The sequence below is a fragment of the Canis aureus genome, chromosome 9 (genome assembly GCF_053574225.1).
Source record: "Canis aureus isolate CA01 chromosome 9, VMU_Caureus_v.1.0, whole genome shotgun sequence".
In the NCBI taxonomy this organism is placed as follows: Eukaryota; Metazoa; Chordata; class Mammalia; order Carnivora; family Canidae; genus Canis; species Canis aureus.
This window is the reverse complement of record NC_135619.1, coordinates 50,137,401-50,163,341: the sequence shown is the minus strand read 5'-3', so window position 1 is coordinate 50,163,341 and position 25,941 is coordinate 50,137,401. Positions and strand designations below refer to the sequence as shown.

The following is a 25,941-nucleotide window of genomic DNA, read 5'->3' as shown; positions in this document are numbered from 1 at the left end:
TGCAAGGATAGGCAAAAATCTCAGTCATTGCCCTCTCTATGATACGGGAAAGAAGAGCTTTTCTACTTTCGTTCTTGACATCTGTCCTTTCAACCCCATCTGGGATTTTGTTTCATTAGCAATGACTTCTCTCAGAATCTTGGATCACACTTTCTCTGAATCTTAAGCTGACCTCTTAGATCCGAGGCTCTCATTCAACAGGCACTATTAAATGTGGTAGACATAAAGGTGTAATTGTTGACAAAGAGCAGCCACTATTCCATGTAAACATTGTTGCTTTGTACATAAAGATTACATGTCTTCATATGAATCATTTGAGATAAATTTCCAGGAATAGAATTGCTGGGTATAAGGGCAAGATAGTGTTTGTGATTGTTAATAAGTTTTACCAAACTCCTTTCAAAAGGAAAAAGGAAAAAAAAAAAAAAAGAAAAAGAAAAAGGATCTGCCAAGGAAATAAAATCTGTAAAAAAAAAAAAAAAAAAAAGGATAAATAAAATCTTAAAAAAAACAAAATCATAAATAAGTCTTTTTAAAAAGGGGGGGGGTAGATTTGCTAAGGGACGCCTGGGTGGTTCAGTGGTTGAGCGTCTGCCTTAGGCTCAGGTTGTGATCCTAGGGTCCTAGGATTGAATCTGCCATCGGGTGCCCTGCATGGAGTCTGCTTCTCCCTCTCCCTATGTCTCTGCCCCTCTATCTCTGTCTCTCATGAATAAATAAATAAAATCTTTTAAAAATAAAAGGGGGAGATTGCCAAATTGTCCTTCTGAAGAGTTTACAGTGTTGCAAGCAATTAGTAGGTTAGACTACATGGCTTATAGGGCCTTTTCAGTGATTCTGTTTGATCCTTCAATCCTCTTCAGTCACACTTCTATCCAAACACTTGCCAAAGCTGGGGTGCCTGGGTGGCTCAGTTGGTTTCATATCTGATTTCTGCTCAAGCTCTATGTCAAGCTCCATGTCTGGCTCTCCTCCTCCCTCTCCCCCTGCTTGCTTGCTCACTCTCTGTTAAATAAATGAAATCTTAAAAAAAAAAAAAAAAAAAAACTTGCCGAAGCTTTTAGGTTTTACCCCTGCCCTTGTGTCACATTCCTCCTTTAAAATTTCTGACTGTGGGTGGCTCAGCAGTTTAGTGCCGCCTTCAGCCCAGGGCGTGATCCTGGAGTCCCGGGATCGAGTCCCACGTCAGGCTTCCTGCATGGAGCCTGCTTCTCCCTCTGCCTCTGTGTGTGTGTGTGTGTGTGTGTGTGTGTGATAAATAATTAAAATCTTTAAAAAAATAAATAAAATTTCTGACTGTAATATGGTCTATTACAATGGTCCTCAACTGGGACAATTTTGCCTCCCAGGAAACACTGGGGGTGGGGGTGGAATGTTATAATATGCACTGGGTAGAGGCCAGAGATGCTGTTAAACACAGTGCTGGGGCACCCTGCCTGCCCCCTCCCAACTATCTGACCCAAAATGTCACTCGTGCTGAGACCAAGAAATCTTGGTCTATTGTAAGTAGTCTCCCAACTGCTCTCTAACTTTGATCTCTCCCTGTGCCAGTTTATAACACAAGTAGCAACATTAATTTTCTCAAGTTGTGGCCCCAGACTTGCCATTGCTCCTCAAAAACTATCTGGCACTCCATCAACCAATCCAAGCTCCTTAGCTAGGTTCTGAAGTCATGTAATGTTACGGCTTTCTCAGTCACAACTTCCCTAAGCTCTACTTCTAGAAGTTCAGCTATTTGCTGTTCCTTGCCAATATTCACTGTACCTTTACTCATGCTGTTTCCTCTAAATGCTGTCCTCCAAACATCTGCGAAATGCTTATTAAAGCCCGTTTCACATTTCATCTCTTCCCCAGTCTCTCCCATCTCTCTAATCACAAGAACTTTGACCCTTTCACGGGAAAGGGTCTTGTATCTGTATTTGTATATCATGTACTGGTTATTTTCCTTCCTAAACTGTAAACTTTCCAGGATGGTGGGATTTCAAGGAAACGACTTCCATATGACTTTTTCTCTTGAGTTTAGTATACTGCCTTTCACACAGAGGGTGCACAGGAAATGTTTGTGGGAAGCTGACCCACAGAATTGATTCCTTCTTACTCATTATCTGTAACATTAGCTGAGTCAAGTTCCTCTCTCAGGTCTCAGTAATCTCATCTGTAAAATGGGAATAATAATTGAAACTACTACTTCATTGAGTTGTGAGGGTAAAATAATGCTTATAAGGCACTTAACACAGGGTCTAGTATAGCGCTAAACACTTAAAAAATGGTAGCTATAGGGACTCCTGGATGGTTCAGTGGTTGAGCATCTGCCTTTGGCTCAGGTCATGATCCCAAGGTACTGGGATTGAGTTCCTCATCAGGTCCCCACAGGGAGCTTGCTTCTCCCTCTGCCTATGTCTCTGCCTCTCTGTGTCTCTCATGAATAAGTAAACAAAATCTTTTAAAAAATGGTAGCTATAGGAATAATAATTTATTAGTATGGAGCAAAGCCCTGTAAGACAATTTGTGTGCCCTGGCCCAGTTTGGAGGAACTTGGAGTGGGGTGAGACAGGAAGCTCTTGAATTCGACAAGGTGACAGATGGAATGGGGAGATTAAAATTATTTTTGCATATGCTCTATAAAAGTTTAAGTAAATCAGCCAGCACCATATCAGACAAGGCCATTGTGTAAGGAACTGCTCTGCTGGTTACCAGACCAAGAGTTAAAGTATGAGCTTGGGGGGTTCGGGGGGTAAGTGTGGAAGTATGAGGTGAGAACAAACGATATTCTCCCATAATCTGTGCCCTAGTTTAGGGCTGCAGTATCTGGAAGTAACAGCATGGGGGAGCCCTCTTCCTAACTGACACACAGGCTGTGTGTGCTGGCAAGGCCATAATATCAGATCCCCTGGGGCAGTGTTGGAGAGGGCAGGTCTGGTTTGTCACTGGGAGCTTTAATTGCCTTTTCAGGGAGAGTGGTTTTCAATAGGCTTGGGGATTTACCCTACAGTGAACCAGGGGGATGCACTGTGCTTGGCTCACAAAGCTGGGGTAAAAACTCATCTTGAAGAGGGCTGTAAATTTATCTTTTCCACATCCTGTACAAACATCTCCTCCCAGTCCTTCCTGTGACCTCATCTTTTTCTTTTTAAAACATTTTGTGATCAAAAAATAAAATAAAATAAAATAAAACATTTTGTGATTTCCTCAAAGAACGTTGTTGCTATCTGTCTTCTAGATTCTCTTGTAACTGTGAGGCATCTTTTGGAGGCTGACTTATTTTAAATTTCATCACTTTTCCTGTGCTGCTACTTAGTTCTCACTATAAGAGCAGATATCAATAACCATCTTCAGAAATACAATTGAATGACATTGAGTGATATTCTTAATGTATCTTTAGGTGGGAAAAAGACAAAATAAGTATTGCAGTAGGATCCCATTTGGGGGACATTTATGCATGTATACTGTGTATATGTATACCTACCTATTTATCCATATATCCATACTGTTAAAAAACAAAATTTGGGGATCCCGGGGTGGCGCAGCAGTTTGGCGCCTGCCTTTGGCCCAGGGCGCGATCCTGGAGACCCGGGATCGAATCCCACATCAGGCTCCTGGTGCATGGAGCCTGCTTCTCCCTCTGCCTGTGTCTCTGCCTCATTCTCTCTCTCTCTCTGTGACTATCACAAATAAATAAAAATTTTAAAAAAATTTAAAAAAAAACAAAATTTGAATACATTTGAATATCTAATTTGCTTTATTCAACAATTTCTGAATAAGGCAGCATCCTATCTAGCAAGTAGCAAGGAACTCCAAGTTATACAAAATGGCAAGTTTCTTTTTTTTTTTTTTTAAGATTTTATTTCTTCATGAGAGACACACAGAGAGAGAGGCAGAGACACACAGGCAGAGGGAGGAGCAGGCTCCCTGCAGGGAGCTCGATGTGGCACTCAATCCTGGGATTCCAAGATCACACCCTGGGCCAAAGGCAGGCACAGAACTGCTGAGCCACCCAGGCATCCCCAAAATGGCAGGTTTCTTATAAGCAGAAAGAGGGTGGAACAAAGAAGAGTGGATTATTTCAAGTAAGGTTACCTTCCCTTAGATGAAGGCCCCTAGGGGGTCTTATCATGCATATTACCTCATTGATGCAGATCTGGAAATTCCAGACAAATTGGTTTAAAATTCTGCTCAGAGAGACTAGAAGTGCAATTAGATTAGGTGTTGAGGCTTGGTGAGGTTTAGCAAAACTGACTCCTTTGAGGCCTGCTGTTTCTAAGAATATATACTACTAAAGAAAGTTAGCAAGTCTTTATGCCACAATATTTAACCTCTATCTTTTGGATGGTGTGATTCAAGTGATTTTTACTTTTTTATTTGCTTGTTTGTATGTTCTGGGTTTTCATGATCATGGTATCTCCCCTGCCAGGTAAGTATTGTTCTGGGTTTTCCATGCAAAACGTATATTGTTACTGAAACCTAAGTTTGGCTGCCCATCACTCAAAAGGCCAATACTCAAGAGATGAGTTTTCTGGAGAGGAATATGAGCTTTATTCAGGAGGCCAACCACCCGAATAAGTCAATTCCCAGGCTTCTGCCTGGCCCAAGATTTTTTTTTTTTTTGAGATTTTATTTATTTATTCATGAGAGACACAGAGAGAGGCAGAGACACAGGCAGAGGGAGAAGCAGGCTCCATGCAGGGAGCCCAACAAGGGACTCAATCTCCGGTCTCCATGATCACACCCTGGGCCCAAGGCAGCACTAAACCACTGAGCCACCCGGGACTGTCCTGGCCCAAGATTTTCAAAGGGGTTTAATCAGTTAAGGGAGTGCAGTGGTCTGTGGCATTTCTTAATTATGAGCAGACATGATGATGCCAGGTACAGGGTTATTGTGGTACTCAGAGGTTATGCAAGAAGTTCTGGATTCCCAGGTGCCTGGGTGGCTCAGTAGGTTAAGTGTCCGATTCTTCATTTTGACTCAGGTCATTATCTCAGTATTGTAAGATGGAGCCTTGCATCAGGCTTCATGCTCAGTGGAGAGTCTGCTTGAGCTTCTCTTTCTTTCTCTCTCTCTCTCTCTCTCTCTCTTGCTCTCTGCCCCTCCCCTGCCTCAAATAAATAAATCTTAAAAAAAAAAAATGAGGAAGAAGTAGTTTGGTTCGTTGGTAATCAGGAGTTGTGCAAGAGTAAGCACTCAGTTCTTTCTGCAAAGGAGGGCAAATTCTACAGATTCATAAAGGGAAATCAGTAAAGTCATTTGTGTGACCTTAAAGAAGAAAAACCTTTTGCTAAAAGATTGCTGGGCTAATTAGAAAGCTAAAGGGACGTCATATTTGCTGGCCTCTGTGGTGGCCTGGGAACATTGTGGTCCTTTATTCTCCAAGGCCAGTGGCCTACAAATCTCAAAGAAAGTAAATTAGTTCAGTTACAGATGAAGGGCCTTAAGTCAGCAAGCAAGGAGCATGTAAATTTGAAGCACATTAACCCTTAAGACCAGCTGGAATGTTTTGACAAATCACTTGTGCAATTAAAAATACAGTGTTTTCTAAACAACAAACTTAACTTTCTCAAACTCGTCTTATTTTTCGAGATCTCCAATCCAAACATCAGTTTTGCCCCTTTGTTGTATAAGGAAAAACCCAGTTCTTTCCTCCTCCCGTGTCTTTTTGTTATATGTATAAAGATTTTATTTATTTATTCATGACAGACACACACACACAGAGAGGCAGAGACACAAGTAGAGGGAGAAGCAAGCTCCATGCAGGAAACCTGACATGGGACTCGATTCCAGGTCTCCAGGATCATACCCCAGGCTGAAGACGGCACTAAACCGCTGAGCCACCAGGGCTACCCATCTCCTGTGTCTTTCTTATGTGTCTCCTTTACTCTTCACATACAGAACACTCACAACACTTCACTTCTGACATTTCTGGTCACCAGCTACATGAGGGTTTTTTTGCCACAACAAGCAATTCTCTGCAACACCAGCTGGGGGTGGTGAATTTAACTACTTCTAACACTATCTACCTGAAAATAGCATCCAATTCCACAGGTTAAGGGCTCAACCCCAAGACTGCTCCCACCCTACTTCAGATGCCAATTGCAAGTAGTAGGTCCCCAGGTTACCCTCAACTTCTGTCCAATTTTTTCTACAAATTAAAGGGGGTTATGAGGTTCCCACAACCCCTCCTTGGGTTCAAATAATTTCTTGGAGTGGCTCACAAAACTCAGAAATATTTACATTGTCCAGTTTATTAAGGATATGATAAAGGAGGGCACCTGGGTGGCTCAGTTGTTTTTTGAACGTCTGCCTTTGGCCTGGGTCATGATCCCGGGGTCCTGGGATCAAGCCCCACATCGAGCTCCCTGTTCCTCGGAGAGCCTGCTTCTCTTGTCTCCCATCCCTCACCCTGCTTGTGTGTACGTTCCCTCTCTCTCTGTCAAATAAATAAATAAAATCTTTAACATTAAAAAAAAAAGGATATGATAAAGGAGACAGATGAACAACCAGACCAAGAGCTACATGGGGAGGTTTGGGAGGGTCCTGACAGCAGGAGCTTCTGTCTCTGTGGAGTTGGGGTATGTGTCACACTCTTAGTTTGGTTTTTTTTTTTTTTTTTAATTTTTATTTATTTATGATAGTTACAGAGAGAGAGAGAGAGAGAGAGGCAGAGACTCAGGCAGAGGGAGAAGCAGGCTCCATGCACTGGGAGCCCGATGTGGGATTCGATCCCGGGTCTCCAGGATCGCGCCCTGGGCCAAAGGCAGGCGCCAAACCGCTGCGCCACCCAGGGATCCCACACTCTTAGTTTGGATATGTTCACCAACCAGAAACCCTCCGAGCTCCATACTATTGGGATTTTTATGGAGGCTTCCTCTTAAAGACATGATTACTTAATAACTTGGTTCCTAGCCCCTCTCCCCTCTGTAAAGGATGAGAGGTAGACTGCAAAATTCCAAGCTTCTAATCATGGCTTGGTCTTTCTGGTGACCAGTCACAACCCAGAAGCGGGCCTAGGATTACCTCAATAGACCAAAAGATGCTCCAGGTGCTCTTATCACTTAAGAATTTACAAAAGTTTTAAGGGCCCTGTGTCAGGAAGGGGGCCAAAGACAAATATTAGAACAAGAGATGTTCTTAGTGTTATTATTATTAGGAAATTATGAGGTTTTCAGTAGTTCTATGCCAGGAATGGGTGTGTGTGTGTGGGGGGAAATCAATAGATATTTTTCTATTATCTCACAGGTGATATACACTGAATCACAGATTCCTTTAAGTACTTTTCCTTTATGAAGAAAGGATAATATGAGAAGTTGTTGAAAGGAGAATAGGAAAAAGTGAAATAAAAGTGAAATAAAAGGAAAGTAAAAATGTCCAGGGCAGTGGTTCTCAACCCAGTGATTTTGCCCCTACGGGACATTTGGTGTTGTCTAGAGACATTTTTGTGGTTGTTACAGCAAAAGAGTTTCTGCTGGCATATAACTGGTAGAGGCCAGAGATGCTAACAAATGTTCTACAGTGTACAGTACAGCCCTACAACAAAGAATTATTCAGCCCAAATGTCAATAGTACCAAGATTGAGAAACCCTAGTATAAACTTTTGGATGACTTCATCAATATAAAAATGTGAATGTCTTTAAACCAAGTAATTGTACTTTTGGGAATCTATTTTTTAAAATATTCACCCATATGCCCCTGGCTGGCTCAGTTGGTAGAACATGCAACTCTTGATCTTGGAATTTTAAGTTTGAGCCCCATGTTGGGTGAAAAGATTACTTATAAATAAAATATTTAGGGGTGCCTGCGTGACTCAGTTGGTTAAGCATCTGCCTTTGGCTCAGGTCATGATCCCAGGGTCCTGGGATCGAGATCCACATCAGGCTCCCTTGTCAGCAGAGAGTCCGCTTCTCCCTTTCCTCTAATCCTTCCCCCTGCTCATGTGTACACTCTCTCTCTCTTTCTCATTCTCCCTTAAATAAATAAATAAGTAAATAAATAAATAATCTTTAAAAAACCCACAACTATATACATTTATATATGGTTTATTTATTGAAAATTTTTTTATTTTTAAGTAATCTCTACACCCAACATGGGCTTGTATTTTCAATCCCCAAAATCAAGAGTCACATGCTCTGCAGACTGAGCCAGTCAGGCGCCCTAGTTTCTTTAAAACCATATATATTATGTGCATATGTATCTGCACAGCTGAATATCTGGAAAGATATATACCAAACTGAAGGCAGAAGTTGTCTCTGGGAATGGGATTATTGGCAATAGAACTTTCACATTTTATTTTATACATTACTGATTTATTTTGCTTAAGGCCTCAATGACTAGGCCTTTGCTTTGGCAAACATGAGACAGATTACAGTCTAACTTTGAGACTGCTGAGTTACTAATTTGTAAGACTAATTTACCAAATTACTGTAAATCGGGAGTCAACAAATTTTACCCTTCTAACCAAAGCCAGCCTGTCTCCTGTTTTTTTTGTTTTTTGTTTTGTTTTGTTTTGTTTTTTGTTTTTTTAAGATTTTATTTATTTATTCATGAGAGAGAGAGAAAGAGAGAGAGAGGCAGAGACACAGGCAGAGGGAGGAGCAGGCTCCATGTAAGGAGCCTGACATGGGACTCCATCCTGGGTCTCCAGGATCACGCCCTGGGCTGAAGGCGATGCTAAACCGCTGAGCCACCAGGGCTGCCCCCCTCTCCTGTTTTTATACACTCAGTAGACTAGAATGATTTTTTTTTTAAAGACTTTTATTTATTTATTCATAGAGACAAAGAGAGAGAGAGGCAGAGACACAGGCAGAGGGAGAAGCAGGCATCATACAGAGAGCCCGACGTGGGACCCGATCCAGGGTCCCCAGGATCACGCCCTGGGCTGCAGGCGGCGCTAAACCGCTGTGCCATCGGGGCTGCCCTAGAATGATTTTTATATTTTCAAATGGTTGAAAAAATCAGAAGGAGAATAATATTCTGTGACATAAAATATATATAAAATTTTAATTGCCGTGCCCACAAGTAGACCTATATTGGAACACTGCCACACTCATTCATTACAAAGTGTCTGTGGCTACTTTAATGCTGCAACAGCGTAATGGAGTACTTTTGAGACAAACTGACCCCCAAAACCTAAGATATTTATTAACTGGCCCTTTACAGAAAAAGTCTGCCAAATCCTGATGTAAGTCGTGAAAGATGCTATCTAGGATGTTGAACTTCTGGGACGCCTGGGTGGCTCAGCGGTTGGGCGCCTGCCTTAGGCTCAGGTCATGATCCCGGGATCCGGAATTGAGTCCCACAACTGGATCCCCGTGAGGAGCCTGCTTCTCCCTCTGCCTATGTCTCTGACTCTCTCTCTCAGTCTGTGCCTCTCATAAATATATAAATATTTTTTAAAAAAAGAATATTGAACTTCCAACTCTCCTGTTCATACACCCACTAAAAGAATTGTGAAGAGCTGTATCACCTCTTTGCCTTTTTTTTTTTAATTTATTTTTTATTGGTGTTCAATTTACTAACATACAGAATAACACCCAGTGCCCGTCACCCATTCACTCCCACCCCCCGCCCTCCTCCCCTTCTACCACCCCTAGTTCGTTTCCCAGAGTTAGCAGTCTTTACGTTCTGTCTCCCTTTCTGATATTTCCCACACATTTCTTCTCCCTTCCCTTATATTCCCTTTCACTATTATTTATATTCCCCAAATGAATGAGAACATATAATGTTTGTCCTTCTCCGACTGACTTACTTCACTCAGCACCTCTTTGCCTTTTGAAGTTGACATCCGAAGTATTTTCACTCTGGGACACCTGGCTGGCTCAGTTGGTAGAACATGTGACTTCATGTTGGGGTCATGAGTTCAAACCCCATGTTGGGTGTAGAGATTACTTAAAATTTTTTTTAAAATCTGGGGGGAGAGGGGAAAAATATAAATTAAAAAATCTTTTTAAAAAGTGTTTTTGGGGGATCCCTGGGTGGCGCAGCGGTTTGGCGCCTGCCTTTGGCCCAGGGCGCGATCCTGGAGATCCGGGATCGAATCCCACATCGGGCTCCTGGTGCATGGAGCCTGCTTCTCCCTCTGCCTGTGTCTCTGCCTCTCTCTCTCTCTCTGTGACTATCATACATAAATAAAAAAATTAAAAAAAATTTAAAAAAAAAAGTGTTTTTGGGGCAGCCCTGGTGGCTCAGCAGTTTAGCACATGAGTTCAAACCCCATGTTGGGTGTAGAGATTACTTCAAATTTTTTTTAAAATCTGGGGGGAGAGGGGAAAAATATAAATTAAAAAGTCTTTTAAAAAAGTGTTTTCGGGGCAGCCCTGGTGGCTCAGCAGTTTAGCGCTGCCTTCAGCCCGGGGTTTGATCCTGGAGACCCTGGATCGAGTCCCACATCGGGCTCCCTGCATGGAGCCTGCTTCTCCCTCTGCCTGTGTCTCTGCCTCTCTCTATCTGTGTATCTGTCATGAATAAATAAATAAAATCTTTAAAAATAAATAAATAAATAAAAAGTGTTTTTTGTTTTAAGTTTAAATAGATGAAAAGGATCTAATTTATTCCAGCATTTACACATTACTATTTTATTATTTTTTGAAAATATTTTATTTATTTATCTGAGAGAATGTGCGTGAACAGGGGAGGGGCAGAGGGAGAGAGAGAGAATCTGGATCAGACTCCCTGTTGAGCAGAGAGCGGGACTTGGGACTTGATCCTAGGACCCTGAGATCATGACCTGAGCTGATGGCAGACACATAACCAACTGAGCCACCCAGGCACCCTACATATTGCTATTTTAAACTATAACTAAACATCACTCTTTAAAATGTTACATCACTCTTTTAAATGCATCCAATTGAATCTACATACCATAATAGTTTGATGCCCACCATCATCCACTAAAAAAAAATGAATAAAGCTCTTCTTTAAAATTGAAGTTGTTTATCATTTTTTTAAATTTTTATTTATTTATGATAGTCACACACACAGAGAGAGAGAGAGGCAGAGACATAGGCAGAGGGAGAAGCAGGCTCCATGCACCGGGAGCCCAACATGGGATTTGATCCCAGATCTCTGGGATCGCGCCCTGGGCCAAAGGCAGGCGCTAAACCGCTGAGCCACCCAGGGATCCCTGGTTTATCATTTTGACACAAATTTCCATTTCCATTTTGAAATAACTTCCACAAAGAATTTTATTCTAATATACTGTATGTTTATGCTTGAAAATATTTTTCATCATCATCACATCACCTATAACAAAAATATGTATTTATATTGAGGTTCCAGTTATCTTGTCATAGTCTCATCCTTCCTGGTATCCCTGATCTCCTAAATGATTTTTTTAATAGCTGAATGCATTAAGGATCACCCTGTGCTATATAGTTCTATGGGTTTTGACAAATGTGTAATGCCATGTGCCATGTATCCATCATTTCGGTATCATACAGAATAGTTTAACCACACTAAAAATCTCCTGTGTTTTACTTATTCCATCTTTCCCTCTCCACACAAATACCTAGCAGTCACAAATCTTTTAATTATCTTTATGGCTTTGCTTTTTCCGAAATGTCACATAACTGAAATCATATATAATGTAGACTTTGCAAACTTCTCCACACGTGTATGTGTAAGGTCCTCTCAGTGTGGGATGGAGCTGGGAATGGAAAGAGATGCCTGTATCTGCCACTGCCATTCACCTATTTTGCCCATCCCCGCAACCCCCTTGCCCTCTGTCAACCAGCAGTCTGTTCTCTTTATTTATATGTCTGATTCGGCTTTTTGTTTATTCATTTCTTAAATATTTTTTGGTTTTGTTTACTCATTTTTTAATTTTTTACTTTTATTTTTTAAGTAAACTCACAACCTCAAGATAAAGAACCACTCACTCTGCTGACTGAGGCACCAGGTGGTGCCTCCTCATTTTTTTTTTTTTTTTCCTTTTTAAGGTTTCACATATGAGGGCAGCCTGAGGGTGGCTGAGGGTGGCTCAGCGGTTTAGCGCGGCCTTTAGCCCAGGGCCTGATCCTAGAGACCCCGGATGGAGTCCCACATAGGGCTTCCTGCATGGAGCCTGCTTCTCCCTCTGCCTGTGTCTCTGCCTCTCTCTCTCTCTGTGTCTCTTATGAATAAATAAAATCTTAAAAAAAAAAAAAACAGATTCCACATATGAGTGAAATCATAGGGTATTTGTGTTTCTCAGTCTGACTTATTTCATTTAACATAACACCCTCTAGATGCATCCATGTTGTTGCCAATGGTACAATTTCATCCTTTTTTATGGCTGTGTAATATTCATGTGTGTGTGTAGGGGGGTGTATCTCACGTCTTCCTTACCCATTTGTCTATGGATGTATGCTTAGGATGTTTCTGTATCTTGCTTATTGTAAGTAATGCTGCAAAAAACATAAGGATGCATGTATCTTTTCAAATTAGTGTTTTTGTTTTCTTTGGGTAAATATCCAGTAGTGGAATTATTGGATCATATGGTAATTCTATTTTTAACTTTTTGAGAATACTCCATACTGTTTTCCACAGTGGCTGTACCAATTTATATTTCTACCAACAGTGTGTGAGGGGCTTTTTTCTCCACAGAGGACATCCCTCTTAGTAGTCCATGGAGTAATGCAGAAACCTTGATTGATATTAGAACTACCTAGACTCCTGAGGATGTTGTACCCTAGGTATAAGCCCCACCCTGGCCATTACTACATTGGTTTGCGGGGTTGAAATAGAGCAGTGCTACATCCCCAAGGACTCTTCACCCTGAACGAACCACCTCCTCAGCACATCCTAGGAATAGATCTCTTTAGTCATAGCTACAAGAGTGTCCCATCACTCTATGCTACTTTTGAATAATAGTAAAGACATAAGAAAATGCAGGCTAACTGCAAAGATTATCACGCAGATACCCAAGCCTTCTTGGGTGGTAAATTCAGGCATATTTGCCACAATAGGCTTCTGACTGGGGTCAAGGGGAAGACAGGTCTTGAATTCTATTTTCTTATTTATTATAGTAGTTCATAGAGGCATTTTGATAAACCGTGGCTGAAGAAGCTTTCTCTTTGAGTCTACCCTTTACATGAGACCACACGTTTGGCATTGGCATTCATGTGTTAATATTTCTCTGCAGCCTGTGAGGCCCCACACACCAAATCCCTGGTCACAGAGTCCAGTCCTCAACCTAAACACAAGAAGCAGAAGTCAATCGTCATGTGTGAAAGATCTACGCAGTGCCCGGGAGAAAAGGATTATGATGGGACCATTTGGATCGGACAACCTGGATCTCTAACAGGATAAATACTCAGAAATTTTTTCCAGGGTCATGTTCTCTTCCCTTGGAAGGAAAGGTAATCATTTCTAGGATGAGCCTTCTCTTGCTCCAAGATAGACAGCAGTGGACCTGGTAGTCACATTGTTTTTTAAATTGGTATTGTACAATCTCGTTGTCATTATGTTTATAAAGAAAAATCTATTTAATACTAGTCCTGGCTTTTTAATGTGCACCATTTACACAAAGGGTTAAAGAAAATTGACATCACATTAGATGATTGAGCATATTTTCCCATATCCTAGAAAAGTTATATACTAATTATAGGTCAGAGCTCCAAATTTTACTAGAGTAGAAATATTGAAAGACCCATTATCCTGTGCAAGCTATATAAAGAGCCCTCTGAAACCCAAATACCATTTGTCTAAGAAAGAGAACAGCTTGGGTGTTTTTTTTTTTAATCTACAAGTCTAGTCTTGCTCTAGAGCAGGTTCTTTACAAAACTGTTACAAGAAGACCAAACTGGCACAATCATTTTCCCTTGCACCACCACAAGTAGGCGTGAACACTTTGAGATTCCTTGGAAGCATCACTGCAGTTTAACAATGCTGATTAACAATTCTCATGAACCTCAAGGTACCCTAAAACTTTATTATTTAATTTAATTTATTTATTTATTAGAGAGAGAGAGAAAGCATGAGTGTGGAAGGGGCAGAGGGAGGGGGAGAAACAGACTCCCTGCACAGCAGGGAGTCTCATGCGGGGCTTGATTCCAGGACCCTGAGATCATGCCCTGAGCCAAAGTCGGATACCCAGGCGCTTCTACCTTTATGCTTTAAAGATTTAGACATGATGGAAGAGTTGCAGACTGTACGTATCATTAGATAGGATTATGTAAGAGCATACTGATGTAGGAAGGCCAGGTCAAAGACCCAGAGCCGGTGTTGCAGGACAACAAAGAGGGTCCTTGGCTTCACACAGCATAGAAATCAAACTCAAGCCAGCAGGAAGTGAGAGCAGAGTTGAAGACATAGAGCAGATACAGATAGAGCATTTGAGAGATTCTGAAAGGAAAAGGAGGATGAGGCTCTCTTTGCTTGGATTTGGAGTTTTTATTGAGGATGATAGTCTGGTGTACAAGTCCTCTAAGGCATCCGGAATCTGGCCAAAACAAAGATGAGTGCTCAGGCGTCCTCCATAAGTCACTTATGCCCTGGAGCCAGGGGTCTTGGCGTCAGGAGCTGATGGTGTCTGGAGCCAGTGGTCTTGAAAAACAAATGTGACCACCCCACCCAGTCACTCCTTAGATGTTATCTATCGTGCTGCAAGACTCCAAAGAAATCATTAACTCCTTGACCTTTACAAGGAAGACATGCATTATTTGTACTATAAGCCATGGTTGCAGGGCAGGAGTCCAGGTCCTAGCAAGAATAGAAGCAGGAAAAGGAACAAAGAATAAAACCAGCTTTTTTTCATGAGGTCCCTTCAATTTCCCTGTCTCAATATCACACACACACACACACACACACACACACACACACACACAAAATCCCCTAGGAGGAGGAGAAATCTAGAATTCAAAGTAGTGTGACTCCAGCTTTCTTTCCTGAAAAGTGATTGCTATTTACACCTTAAAAAGCTTTGGGACTGGGACACCTGGGTGGCTCAGTGGTTGAGGGTCTATCTAGCTCAGGTCATGATCCCAGGGTTCTGGGATCAAATCCCACATCAGGCTCCCTGCAAGGAGCCTGTTTCTCTCTCTGCCTATGTCTCTGCCTCTCTCCCTGTGTCTCTTATGAATAAATAAATAAATTTTTTTTTTAAAGAAGCTTTGGGACATTTACAGAGGAAAATACAGACAATGTGAATCTCTCCCTCCCTTTTTCTTCCCCTAATCACATCCTCTCTCTCCTCTGGTGACATTGTTATCACCAGCAATATAAAAAGCAATAATTCCCACTATGAAAGCCTCACAGCAATAGGACACAGGGACAAAAGGACTTTGGGGGGAGTATCAGTTAACTGCATAACAGAAAATCTTTCCTTTTCCTGACTCATGTAACCCACGTTTTTATTTATTAGTTTACACATTTCGTCCAAGTGAAATAGGGATCCAAAAAGCACCATCTCATAAATCGAGGTTATTTCCACATCTATTAAACCTGAGGATTCCGGGATCTGGCTACCAAGAGGCATTTGAGACAATAAAGAATTTTATACGAGTACTTTCTCAGCCCCTCTAGCTTCAACTTTGTCATTTCCTAGTGAAAGGACTTTATTGTGTATGCTGCCTTGCTGGCAAGAACTAGAGAGCCCAACGGAACTCTTCAGTCAATCAGCAAGACCAAACAGAGCGTCTCTTAGAACATCTGCACTGTGGGAGATGCAGAAGCACAGAAGAAATGGCCCTTGTACTCGAGGAGTTTACAAGGGGTTTTATAAGACATACATATAAGGATCTTTCAACGACAATATGCTTAATCTAGTAGGAAATGAGTGGCACCCAGCAGATGTGCTGTAGCAGTCAGGGTGGGGATAGGAGGTGCCACAGTAGTCATGGAGACACAGGAACTTTCTTGGATATCAGACCACGCACAGGACTTGGATAGCACAGAGGGAGGAGGGAAAATCTTCCAGGTGATCAGAAGGACAGTACTAAAGGCTGCAGGAAGAAATGAGCTTGGGAAGGGCCCGTGACTGCTCCTTTTTCCTCCTCTGTTTCTAAATTGGTTTACTTGTTTTTTTGTTTTTTTTTTTTTCTAAATTGGTTTACTTGTTACTCTGTGATAGAGGAGCTAGACATCCATTCTCCTTACCCTCATGCTTTTGCTAATCTATTCATATTAACAAAATATGACAAAATACTCCAGGAGTATCACAAATCCTTTATAAAGAGCCTTGCCTATCCTTCTTAACTGAGATATCTGTAGGACATTCTCTTCAGTTGTCTCCTTTTCCTTGTTCTCTTTTCATTTTCATCTCCCTTTCTTCAGCCACAACATGGATTATCTCCACGGGTCAATTAAACAAGTGACAGCTCCCTATCCTGCTCTAAAAGGAAGCTTCTGGAGGGCAGCCCTGATGGCGCAGCGGTTTAGTGCCGCCTGCAGCCCAGGGCGTGATCCTGGAAACCCTGGATTGAGTCCCATGTCAGGTTCTCTGCATGGTGCCTGCTTCTCTCTCTGCCTGTGTCTCTGCCTCTCTCTGTGTGTGTCTCTATGAATAAATAAATAACATCTTTTTAAAAATAAATAAAAATAAAAAATAAAAAGCAGCTTCTGTTTGGCCCAGCACATGGGAGAAACACTATGTTGTCCTTCTTTTGGTTGAGAGCTAGAGAAAACGTCCATTTTTCAACCAAGATTCACATCATTACTAGTTTACATCTAAGTTATCTTCCATTAGTGAATTACCATCAACAGCAATCTTCCTGACCAGACCAATAGCAAAGTGGGGTAAAAAGGAAAACATTTGTGTTAGAATTTACTCTTGGGGTGCCTGGGTAGCTCAGTCAGTTAAGCATCTACCTTAGGCTCAGGTCATGATCTTGAGGTCCTGGAATCGAGTCCAATGTCAGGCTCCCTGCTCAGTACAGAGTCTGCTTATCTCCCTCTCCCTCTGCCCCTCCCCATCATTCATGCGTTCTATCTCAAATAAATAAAATCATAAAGAATTTACTTCCAAAATCTCCTATTGGTTATCACATAATCCAACCACCCTACCATCATTTCTTGATGATCTGTATTGTCAGCAAATACTTACCAAACATATGTATTATTTACTCACCATGGATATACCAGGAAGCATTTTTTAAAAAGATTTTATTTATTCATGAGCGACACAGAGAGGCAGGGGGAGAAGCAGGCTCCATACAAGCAGCCCGACGTGGGACTTGATTCCGGGACTCCAGGATCATGCCCTGGGCCGAAGACAGGCACCAAACTGCTGAGCTACCCAGGGATCCCCCAGGAAGCATTAAGATTGTTTCTCTCACTTTGAGGAATTTTTCCTCTAGTTGAATGAAATGTTTGTTTGAAAAAAAAAAAAAAGAAATTGTTTGTTTGTTTGTTTGTTTGTTTGTTGGCAGCATCAGGCCTTTTCACATGATGTGAAGACTTTTCACATGATGAGTTTTCAGAATATTTCCCACTTGACTGAACCTTAGCACACTCAGGCTGCTCCCATATGTTCCTATCACCATCAAAAAAACATTTCTCAAAATTCAGGGAAATCATCCTAGCAAGTCATGGAGCCAGGCAGCGACCTGGATTCCATCTCCAGGAGTTACTATGGCCCTCCTCATTGACCCAATGAGGTCCCATTCATTTTTGCCTGCCTGGGCTGAACTGGCACTTTCTACACCATGGGTTTGGAAAAGACTGTGCTTTATATGCCTTTCGAGATCATCCGTCTGTCCTCTTAGGACTTCTGTGGGAGACCAATTTAGAATACAGTCTTACATGTTAGGGTTTAGACCCTTTTGTTTTCATTTACCTACCTACCTTTCTTTCACCTCAACAGTTTTGATCAAACATGCAAGTGTGTAGTAGTACAGGTAGCTCTTTCCTGAAATTCAATAATAGATGATTAATTTAATCTATTTTAATTCTCTAACATATTCATGATCTCAGAAAAGAAAAAAAGCTTTAAATTTAACTTCTAGCTCTCTTCACTTCAGAATCATATAACTTCACATTGCTCATTTATCCATCAGCAGAGCAGTTGAGTTTAAAGCTTCGAGAAGAGGGGGTCTATAGAGAGGATTCAGAAAATCAGTGCCTTCATTGGACCACACTACCCCATTGACCCCAAATTGTTGTTTGGAGTACTTCACCCCAAAAGGTCATGGAATCCCTGAATGCCCATAAGTTTGAGACTCTCACAGACAAAGCTAAGTAAGGGAAGACATCCGACTTCTAAGTCTTTGCAAAGGCAATGTGATGTGATAGAAAAATGGTAGGCTCCAGTTCACATTTCCTGCTATTCGTAAATTTGAGACTTTGTGTCAGATTACATTAGCATTCTGAGCTTTACTTTGATCATTTGTGAAATGGCAAGAATAATTCTCATAGGTCCATTTATAGGAGGTGGTTCTCAATCGGGTTGAATATTACTTTTTTTTTTTTTTTTTAAATGCTGCACTCCTGGACACCTGGGTGGCCCGGTCGGTTAAATGTCTGCCTTTGGCTCAGGTCATGATCCCTGGAGTCCTGGGACAGAACCCCACATTTGGCTCCCTGCTGAGAGGGGACTCTGCTTCTTCCTCTGCTCCTCACCCTGCTTGTGTCCTCTCTCTCTCTCCCTAAATAAATAAATAAATAAATAAATAAATAAATATTTTTAAAAATTTATTTATTTATTCATGAGAGACACACAGAGAGAGACAGAGACACAGGCAGAGACACAGGCCGAGGGAGAAGCAGGCTCCACGCAGGGAGCCTGATACGGGACTCGATTCCGGGTCTCCAGGATTAGGCCCTGGCCCGAAGGCAGTGCTAAACCACTGAGCCACCTGGGCTACCCAATAAAATTTTTTAAAAAAGAAAAAGAAAAAATAAAATGCTCTACTCTGTGCCATACCTCCAGCAAATTAAGTCAGAATCTCTGAAGGTGAAATCCAGACATCCCTAGATTTTAGAAGCTTCACAAGTCATCCTAATATGCAATCAGGATTAAAAATACCTGGTAAGGGTCCAAAAATGATGCTTGTTTCAAATCAGCAATTGAAGTACTTTCGGTATGTGTTCTAAGATTGCACCACTAGGTGTCGGTTTGACCATACAAATCAGTTCTCAGGAGCTTCTGGATACCTGTTGTCAGGGTAATGACTAAGTACCATTACCTTAACTATTTGTTGAGTATCTACTTATGCCAGTCACAGTGCTGATGACTCTTAAAATGTTTGATTTGTAATCCTATATCAAGTAGGCAAGATAGGTATTGTCCCAATCATGAGGAAGCAGAGGGTCAGAATGACTATTTTCTTATACAGGACACAGAGTAAGTAGCAGAACTGAGATTCAAGCTTCATTCTTTCATTATCTTGTTCAAAACCACTAACTGTGAGCAAGATATTGTATATATCTGGTATTAGGGCTGCAAAGGTGAATAATGCATTGTATTCATCCTCTGGAAGTCCATTTCTAGGTACATGTGAAAAGGAAAGATGGGCATCTTCTTTTACAGTTGTTCTTGATATTGGGCTAGCTGTATCTTCTAAAGAACTCAAATGCTGTGTTCCTAAGGAGTGGAATGACCCATAGATAGAATTTCCTGGGATGCTGGGTGGCTCAGTGGTTTAGCGACTACCTTTCGCCCAGGGCGTGATCCTGAAGTCCCGGGATTGAGTCCCACATCAGGCTCCCTGCATGGAGCCTGCTTCTCCCTCTGCCTGTGTCTCTGCCTCTCTCTCCACGCCCTCTGTCTCTCATGAATAAATAAATAAAATTTTTTTAAAAAGAAAGAATTTCCTGGGATGGCTATTCTACTGTACCCAGTCACTATAATAAAATAAAAAAAAATTTTTTTTAAATAAAAAAATTTTTGAGAGCCTGTTAGGTATCTAAGAGGCTGGAGACCACATCTGGTCTGTTTTAACACTGTTGTATTTACTTATCTATATCTTCACTAACAAACTATTAGCAGAATGTCTGTATCTAATTTTTAATCAGTGAATGTTTACTGAATGAATGAACAAATGTCCAGTACTCTGCTAAGCACTATAGAAAGAGCCACAAAGGAAATGTTTCAAGACACCTGCATCTCATTCTTGTAAGTAAATATGAGTATTTCCTTCCAAAGCTAGTACAAAGTTCTAAAAAAGCCCCAACTGGTTCATCCCTATGGTGAGAAAGTCTCAAATCTTGGAGAAATTTCCTTCTTTCTTTTTTTTAGATTTTATTTATTTATTTGAGAGAGAGAGAGCACGTGCAAGACAGAGCAAGCAAGCATGAGTAGGGAGAAGGGACAGAAAGAGGGGGAGCAGGGAGCAGGGAGCTAGATAATGCCATCTTCATGATGCTGGGCTCTATATAAGTCAGGGACCAGAGGACTGTTGTGCTACTGGATTTGCTCAGTGGATCCAGAGTCTGATGGCTGCTTTGGAGTGTGTCCATGTCACAAGGATACCAGCTGCACCTGTCTCTAACCAAGCTGTTTGACAATTAGGATCATAGGGATTGCCGGGCTGGGTTAAACCCATAGGCCATTCAATAGTCTCTTACTTTGTAGAAAAGATTATTTAAGTAGTGGAACTTTTTTTTTTTAAGATTTTATTTATTTATTCATGAGAGGCAGAGACAGAGAGAGACAGAGATGCAGAGGGAGAAGCAGGCTCCATGCATGGAGCTTGATGTGGGACTCGATCCCTGGGCCCCAGGATCATGCCCTGGGCTGAAGGCAGGAGCTAAACCACTGAGCCACCTAGGGATGCCCTCAAGTAGTGTAACTTAAACCTGGTTATGAATCAAAATCACTTGAGGGAGCTTTGCAATACAGATTCCTGGACCCTACTCCAACCCAGTGAAGTGAAATCCCTGGAGTTAAGAGAGGGACATGGAATTGTGATATAGGACCAGGGTTGAAAAATGGCTGGTCACTCATATATGGCTCTGCAGTTGATATATTTATTGTATTCTGATTATATTCCCTCCTTGGAAAAAATTTTATGCACTTATTACTTATAGTGTGAAGTAATATTCCTTTCTATCACTACTAAGCTTATTTCTACGGGAAGTTTGTAAATGACGTTGAAATCATAGGATTTGGGGATTTCAGAGATGAGTCCATGTTGATCTTACCCATGCTCTTTGTGATAACTGTAGATTTGGCTTAGCTCTTCTCCTAAAGCCTGCCTACCAGTCACATGCCCATTCTTGTGTTTGTTTGTTTGTTTGTTTGTTTATAAGCAGTTCTGGCTTTATCAAGTGATCCATTCTGGATCAGCTAGACAACCTTTGTCCACTTTGTGCAAGAGCAGAAAAATAATATCTGTTCCTGTGATAATTGTGACCTGGGGTGACTGCTGTTTAGGTCACTCAGGACAGGTAAGTACTTGTTGCAGATTTGGGTTAAAGTCTTCCTATGAGTCTAGACAGCCTGCTAACTTTGAAGAGGTCAGGAAGGGGAATATACTTTTACTGAATTGCTCAATGACTAACATCCATTTGGAATGACAATCTGGATGATTTGCAGAAAGAAACCAAAGAAGGGAGTAGGGTGGAAGTATTTATAGGAAAGTATTCAAGATGCTGTATAGAGAATACCAGGGTTGCATACATGCCAAATAAAAAGAAAAAGGGTCTGATTTAACCACTTCATTTAAAACAAAATGACTGAGTGGTTGGAGATGGAGAGCCACAACTGGGATGATCATTTTGGAATCTCCAACTGTCCCTTGATGAGTCAAAGTTTCTAAATGGCCTTACGTACATGTAAAAAAGAGAAAGAGAGGAGAAAGAGAGTTTGGGAGAGATTCAGAGAGGGAAAAGTGTTATGAGGTCATAGCTTGTACACCCCTTTAGGCAAGTGAGGCCTGGCCAGAATCTATCTGCACAGGAAAAGTATTAGAGCTTGGTTGGGAATTTCTAATACTACAGAGATGAGATTTCTGGTTGTATTCCTTTTTATTTTATTTTATTTATTTTATTTTATTTTATTTTATTTTATTTTATTTTATTTTATTTTATTTTATTTTATTTTTCTTAAGACTTTATTTATTTACTCATGACAGACAGGGGGTGGGGGCAGAGACTCAGGCAGAGGGAGAAGCAGGCTCCATGCATGCAGGGAGCCCAACGTGGGACTCCATCCCAGGTCTCCAGGATCGCACCCCAAGCCGAAGGCGGCGTTAAACTGCTGAGCCACCGGGGCTACCCTGTTGTATTCCTTTTTAAAAATGTTTTAAAGGGGGATCCCTGGGTGGCACAGCGGTTTAGCGCCTGCCTTTGGCCCGGGGCGCGATCCTGGAGACCCGGGATTGAATCCCACGTCGGGCTCCCGGTGCATGGAGCCTGCTTCTCCCTCTGCCTATGTCTCTGCCTCTCTCTCTCTCTCTGTGACTATTAAAAAAAAAAGAATCTTTTAAAGATTTTATTTATTGGGGATCCCTGGGTGGCTCAGTGGTTTAGCGCTTGCCTTTGGCCCAGGGCGAAATCCTGGAGACCTGGGATTGAGTCCCATATAGGGCTCCCGGCATGGAGCCTGCTTCTCCTTCTGCCTGTGTCTCTGCCTCTCTCTCTCTCTGTGTCTTTCATGAATGAATAAATAAATAAAATCTTTTTTTAAAGACACAGAGAAAGGAAGGCAGAGACACAGGCAGAGGGAGAAGCAGGTTCCCTCGGGGGATTCCAGGACCTGGGATGACCCCCTGAGCCAAAGGCAGATGTTCAACCACTGAGCCACCCAGGTGCCTCTCTGGTTGTATTCCTTATGGACTTCAACAAGACTCTGTTCTCAGCTAAGGTTATTAGAAAGTAGATTCCTAAGGACTGGTCCCTCCAAGATGAAAATACTGAGCCCTCTGATTCCAGTACCAGAGCTCAAAGATGCTCTGGCTTCCATACGATCAAAACTCAAACTAATAACTTTTCCTGGCAATCCTTTTCATCTAGAGATTTCCCAACATCTCACAAACATCCACCTGTGTCCTATGTAGCGGGTTAAGCCACAGTCTCTGACATTCATCTTTCACATAGGATCCTCCCATACATTGATAACTGAGCTGAAAATAGTATGTGGGCCTCTGATCGAAGGTCTCACGCTCAATGTCTATTTCTCTTGGCTCCCTAGTTTTAAGCAGTTTGTGGTGCTCCCACAGGGCCCATGTATCAGACCTGCCTGCTTCTCTGCTGTCATTACCTCCCACTGACTGCATTTTTGCTTCCCTGTGTCCTGGCAACTGGGTTGTGCCTCGGTTGTCTGGGATGCGAGAATTTTTGAAGACTCTACAGGGGTTCTTCAGGTCTTGTCATTCCCCCTCCCAGTTTGCACACCTTCCTCCACCCTCCTACACAAGCTATGGGGCCATCAAAGTACTGAGTTCTCAGCTTATTTCTCCTTCCCTATCTTCATTTTCACCCCCCCTCAGCAACAGGAAGCCCCAGGTCCTGAGCTTGTGAGGGAAGAAGGAATGGGAAGGAAAAGTCTTTTTTTTTTCTCTCTCAGATTGCCCTCTTAATCCCAGGGAGGGGGCTGAGGCCACGAATGTTGGCCTCAATGGGAAGAGTTTTTGCTTCTCTTACACATCCTGAAGGAGTTAGCATTTTAATTAATTAATAATTCAGAGGAGGGATGACTCAGTGCAGACCCTTAAAGGGAAATCCATCTCAGAGCCTGAGGGCCACCATTGGCCCCGTATTTTAATTTACTGTTCAGGGACACCTGGGTGGCTCAGCGGTTGAACATCTGCCTTTGGCTCAGATCATGATCCTGGGGTCCTGGGATCGAGTCCTGCACGGGGCTCCCCATGGGGAGCTTGCTTCTCCCTCTGCCTATGTCTCTGCCTCTCTCTGTGTGTCTATGAATACATAAATAAAACCTTTAAAATAATAATTTAACATCCCAACCAGAATGGTTTCCCTGACTCAGAGGAAACTGAGTTCTCCCTATCCCTGGTGTTGGCAATTCTGAACGGCCCAAAGGAGTAACTCCTTTGTCCAGGGGAATCCAATGGACACAGGCAGTGGGATTCCAAATTCTGGGTGCAGGGATGGGCCCTCATCCACTGGTGGAAGGCTTTATTTAGTCGTGCTCCACCACTGTACTTTTCCCTACTAATTACTGTAACCACTAGTGATCATTATATGATAATTAGCACTTGCCTTTTTTGTAATTCCCAGAGCACCACCCCAGAATAAATGATGGTGTTGGGTGGCAAGGCTGCTCCTAGAGGCAACTCCTGACTCATTCGTTCACTAAATATTTCGAGAACTACTATGGGCCGGCCGGGTGCTAGGCAGCTCTGAGCAGCAAGAATGTGGTTCTTGGTATCACAATGCTGAGATGCTACAGGAGGGATAGGCACTGAGCAAGTTTACACGTGGGATGTGTGTATCCAACATGGAAGTGTGGTGTGGATAAGAGGGGCACCCAATTCAATGGTGGCTGGGAGAAAGGATATCAGAAGGTTCCCCTGTAGAAGTAACCTCAAAGGTGAGATCTAGAGGATGAGTAGGAACTAGTAATGGAATCCAATTTAGGGTACACCTACAGTATTTGTATAATTTCCTCAGAACATAATGTTAAACCCAAAGCTGCCTCATATTAACCCTGCAAAGTAATTCCTAGTCTATGCCAAATACAGTGCTTCTAACTCTGCCCCTGCACAGTGGGATGCTACCCTGGAAAAGTGTGAAATTCTACACAAGTGGAGGATGTTATTACTGTATTCCACTAGAGAGTATATGTCAGGAAGATGGCACCAGGGAAATAGGTGTGCAAATCAGGTTCTTCAATTTCCACACCCAACTCAATTCTCTGTGCCTTGAAAGGGTCTGGGTCTGAGACGGGAAATATGTTTGTCTGTCTCCACTTGAACAACAACATCCTTCTTATCAGCTACTGCCCTGAGAAGACACTAATGTCCTCTTACAGGAAACTAACAGGAAAAGAAAGAAAGCCTACCACTGCATACACTTCCTGAGAGCAAAATGAAATGGCTGCTCTTCTGGCTGCCTGTAGGAAAGGGCTGAGTAAATAAATACACCGGCCCCATTGTGTAGTTAGGCTTCCTGGGGGCAAGTCCTCATCTCCCCACCCCTTCTTTCCCTTCTAAAATCGGCCATCCTCGGGGCCATCCTGCAGAGCAGCGGAGGTTTTCTCTGGGTACTGAGCTATTGAAACTTACAAGTCTCTTTTTTCTCAAACACAGAAGAAACACAGAGTTTGAAGGAGAGAAGAGTCACAGGAAGAGGAACTTGATATTGCTACACCTCTCCATTAACCTCACAGAACTTTCCCAGCAACTTCTGCTTTGAACCTTTCTGTGCACAAATCCAGTAATGTCTGGGGACATGTCAGGAGGAGAAGCATACAGAGCTAGTGCATCTCTGAAAATCCAAGGGCCTGTTTAACTCACAGCTGCACAGGTGACTTGATTTGGAATCAGTGGTATAAGCTGTCATCATCTGCGAGAATGTTTATTGAGCTCTAATGGTACAGCACCACATCAGTCACCGCTTGAGAAGGTGGTTCTGCATCAAGAAACAGTTCCAGTCTAAAGGATTCTAAGGCATTTCCTTGTGAGGATTGTTTTCTCTTCCTCATGGAATATGGACAGAAGGAAAGAACATGTACATTTAGCAGGCAGGAGAAGAAGGGGTTGGGGGAGAAAGAGAGATTGGGAATAGATACTCTTAACCTAAAAAGATGAGATCAGATGAACTGTGCCCTTGGACATTTGTCTTTCTATAATATTTCTAGCTTAAAGATTATTTATACTTTAGGAGCTTCCCCCCCACCACCATTTTTCTCATATAATCATGACTGGACCCTGAGAAATGACTCAAAGCCAAAATAATGGGGTTTCCTTGATTATAGTTCCTCATTTTCTCTGGCCACAGGCCAGCCCTCCATATCCTTCTTCCTTATAAGGAAGCCATCTTCGACTCAGTCCTGCTGGCTCACTCCAACCTCTTAGTGATCTTTTTTTCATATTGCAAACTGGACTCTCTTCCTCCCACTTTCTTTTTCTTTT

The 25,941-nt window shown here is 42.1% G+C and overlaps 1 protein-coding gene across 7 annotated transcripts in view; it reads left to right on the top strand.

Moving 5' to 3' along the window:
• Nucleotides 1-25,617, top strand: part of HEATR4 (HEAT repeat containing 4) — a 58,702-nt gene extending 33,085 nt beyond the window's left edge. For 4 of the 7 annotated variants that reach the window (XM_077909900.1, XM_077909901.1, XM_077909898.1 and 1 more), the window contains one exon: nt 13,110-13,456. In XM_077909900.1, the coding sequence (XP_077766026.1) occupies nt 13,110-13,268 (159 nt within the window). In that variant the 3' untranslated portion in view covers nt 13,269-13,456. Of the gene's footprint in view, nt 1-13,109; nt 13,457-21,157; nt 21,293-25,116 lie in introns of those variants that run through there. The other 3 variants (XR_013386496.1, XR_013386497.1, XM_077909903.1) reach the window with 3 other exon arrangements.
• Nucleotides 25,618-25,941: the final 324 nt, after the last annotated feature.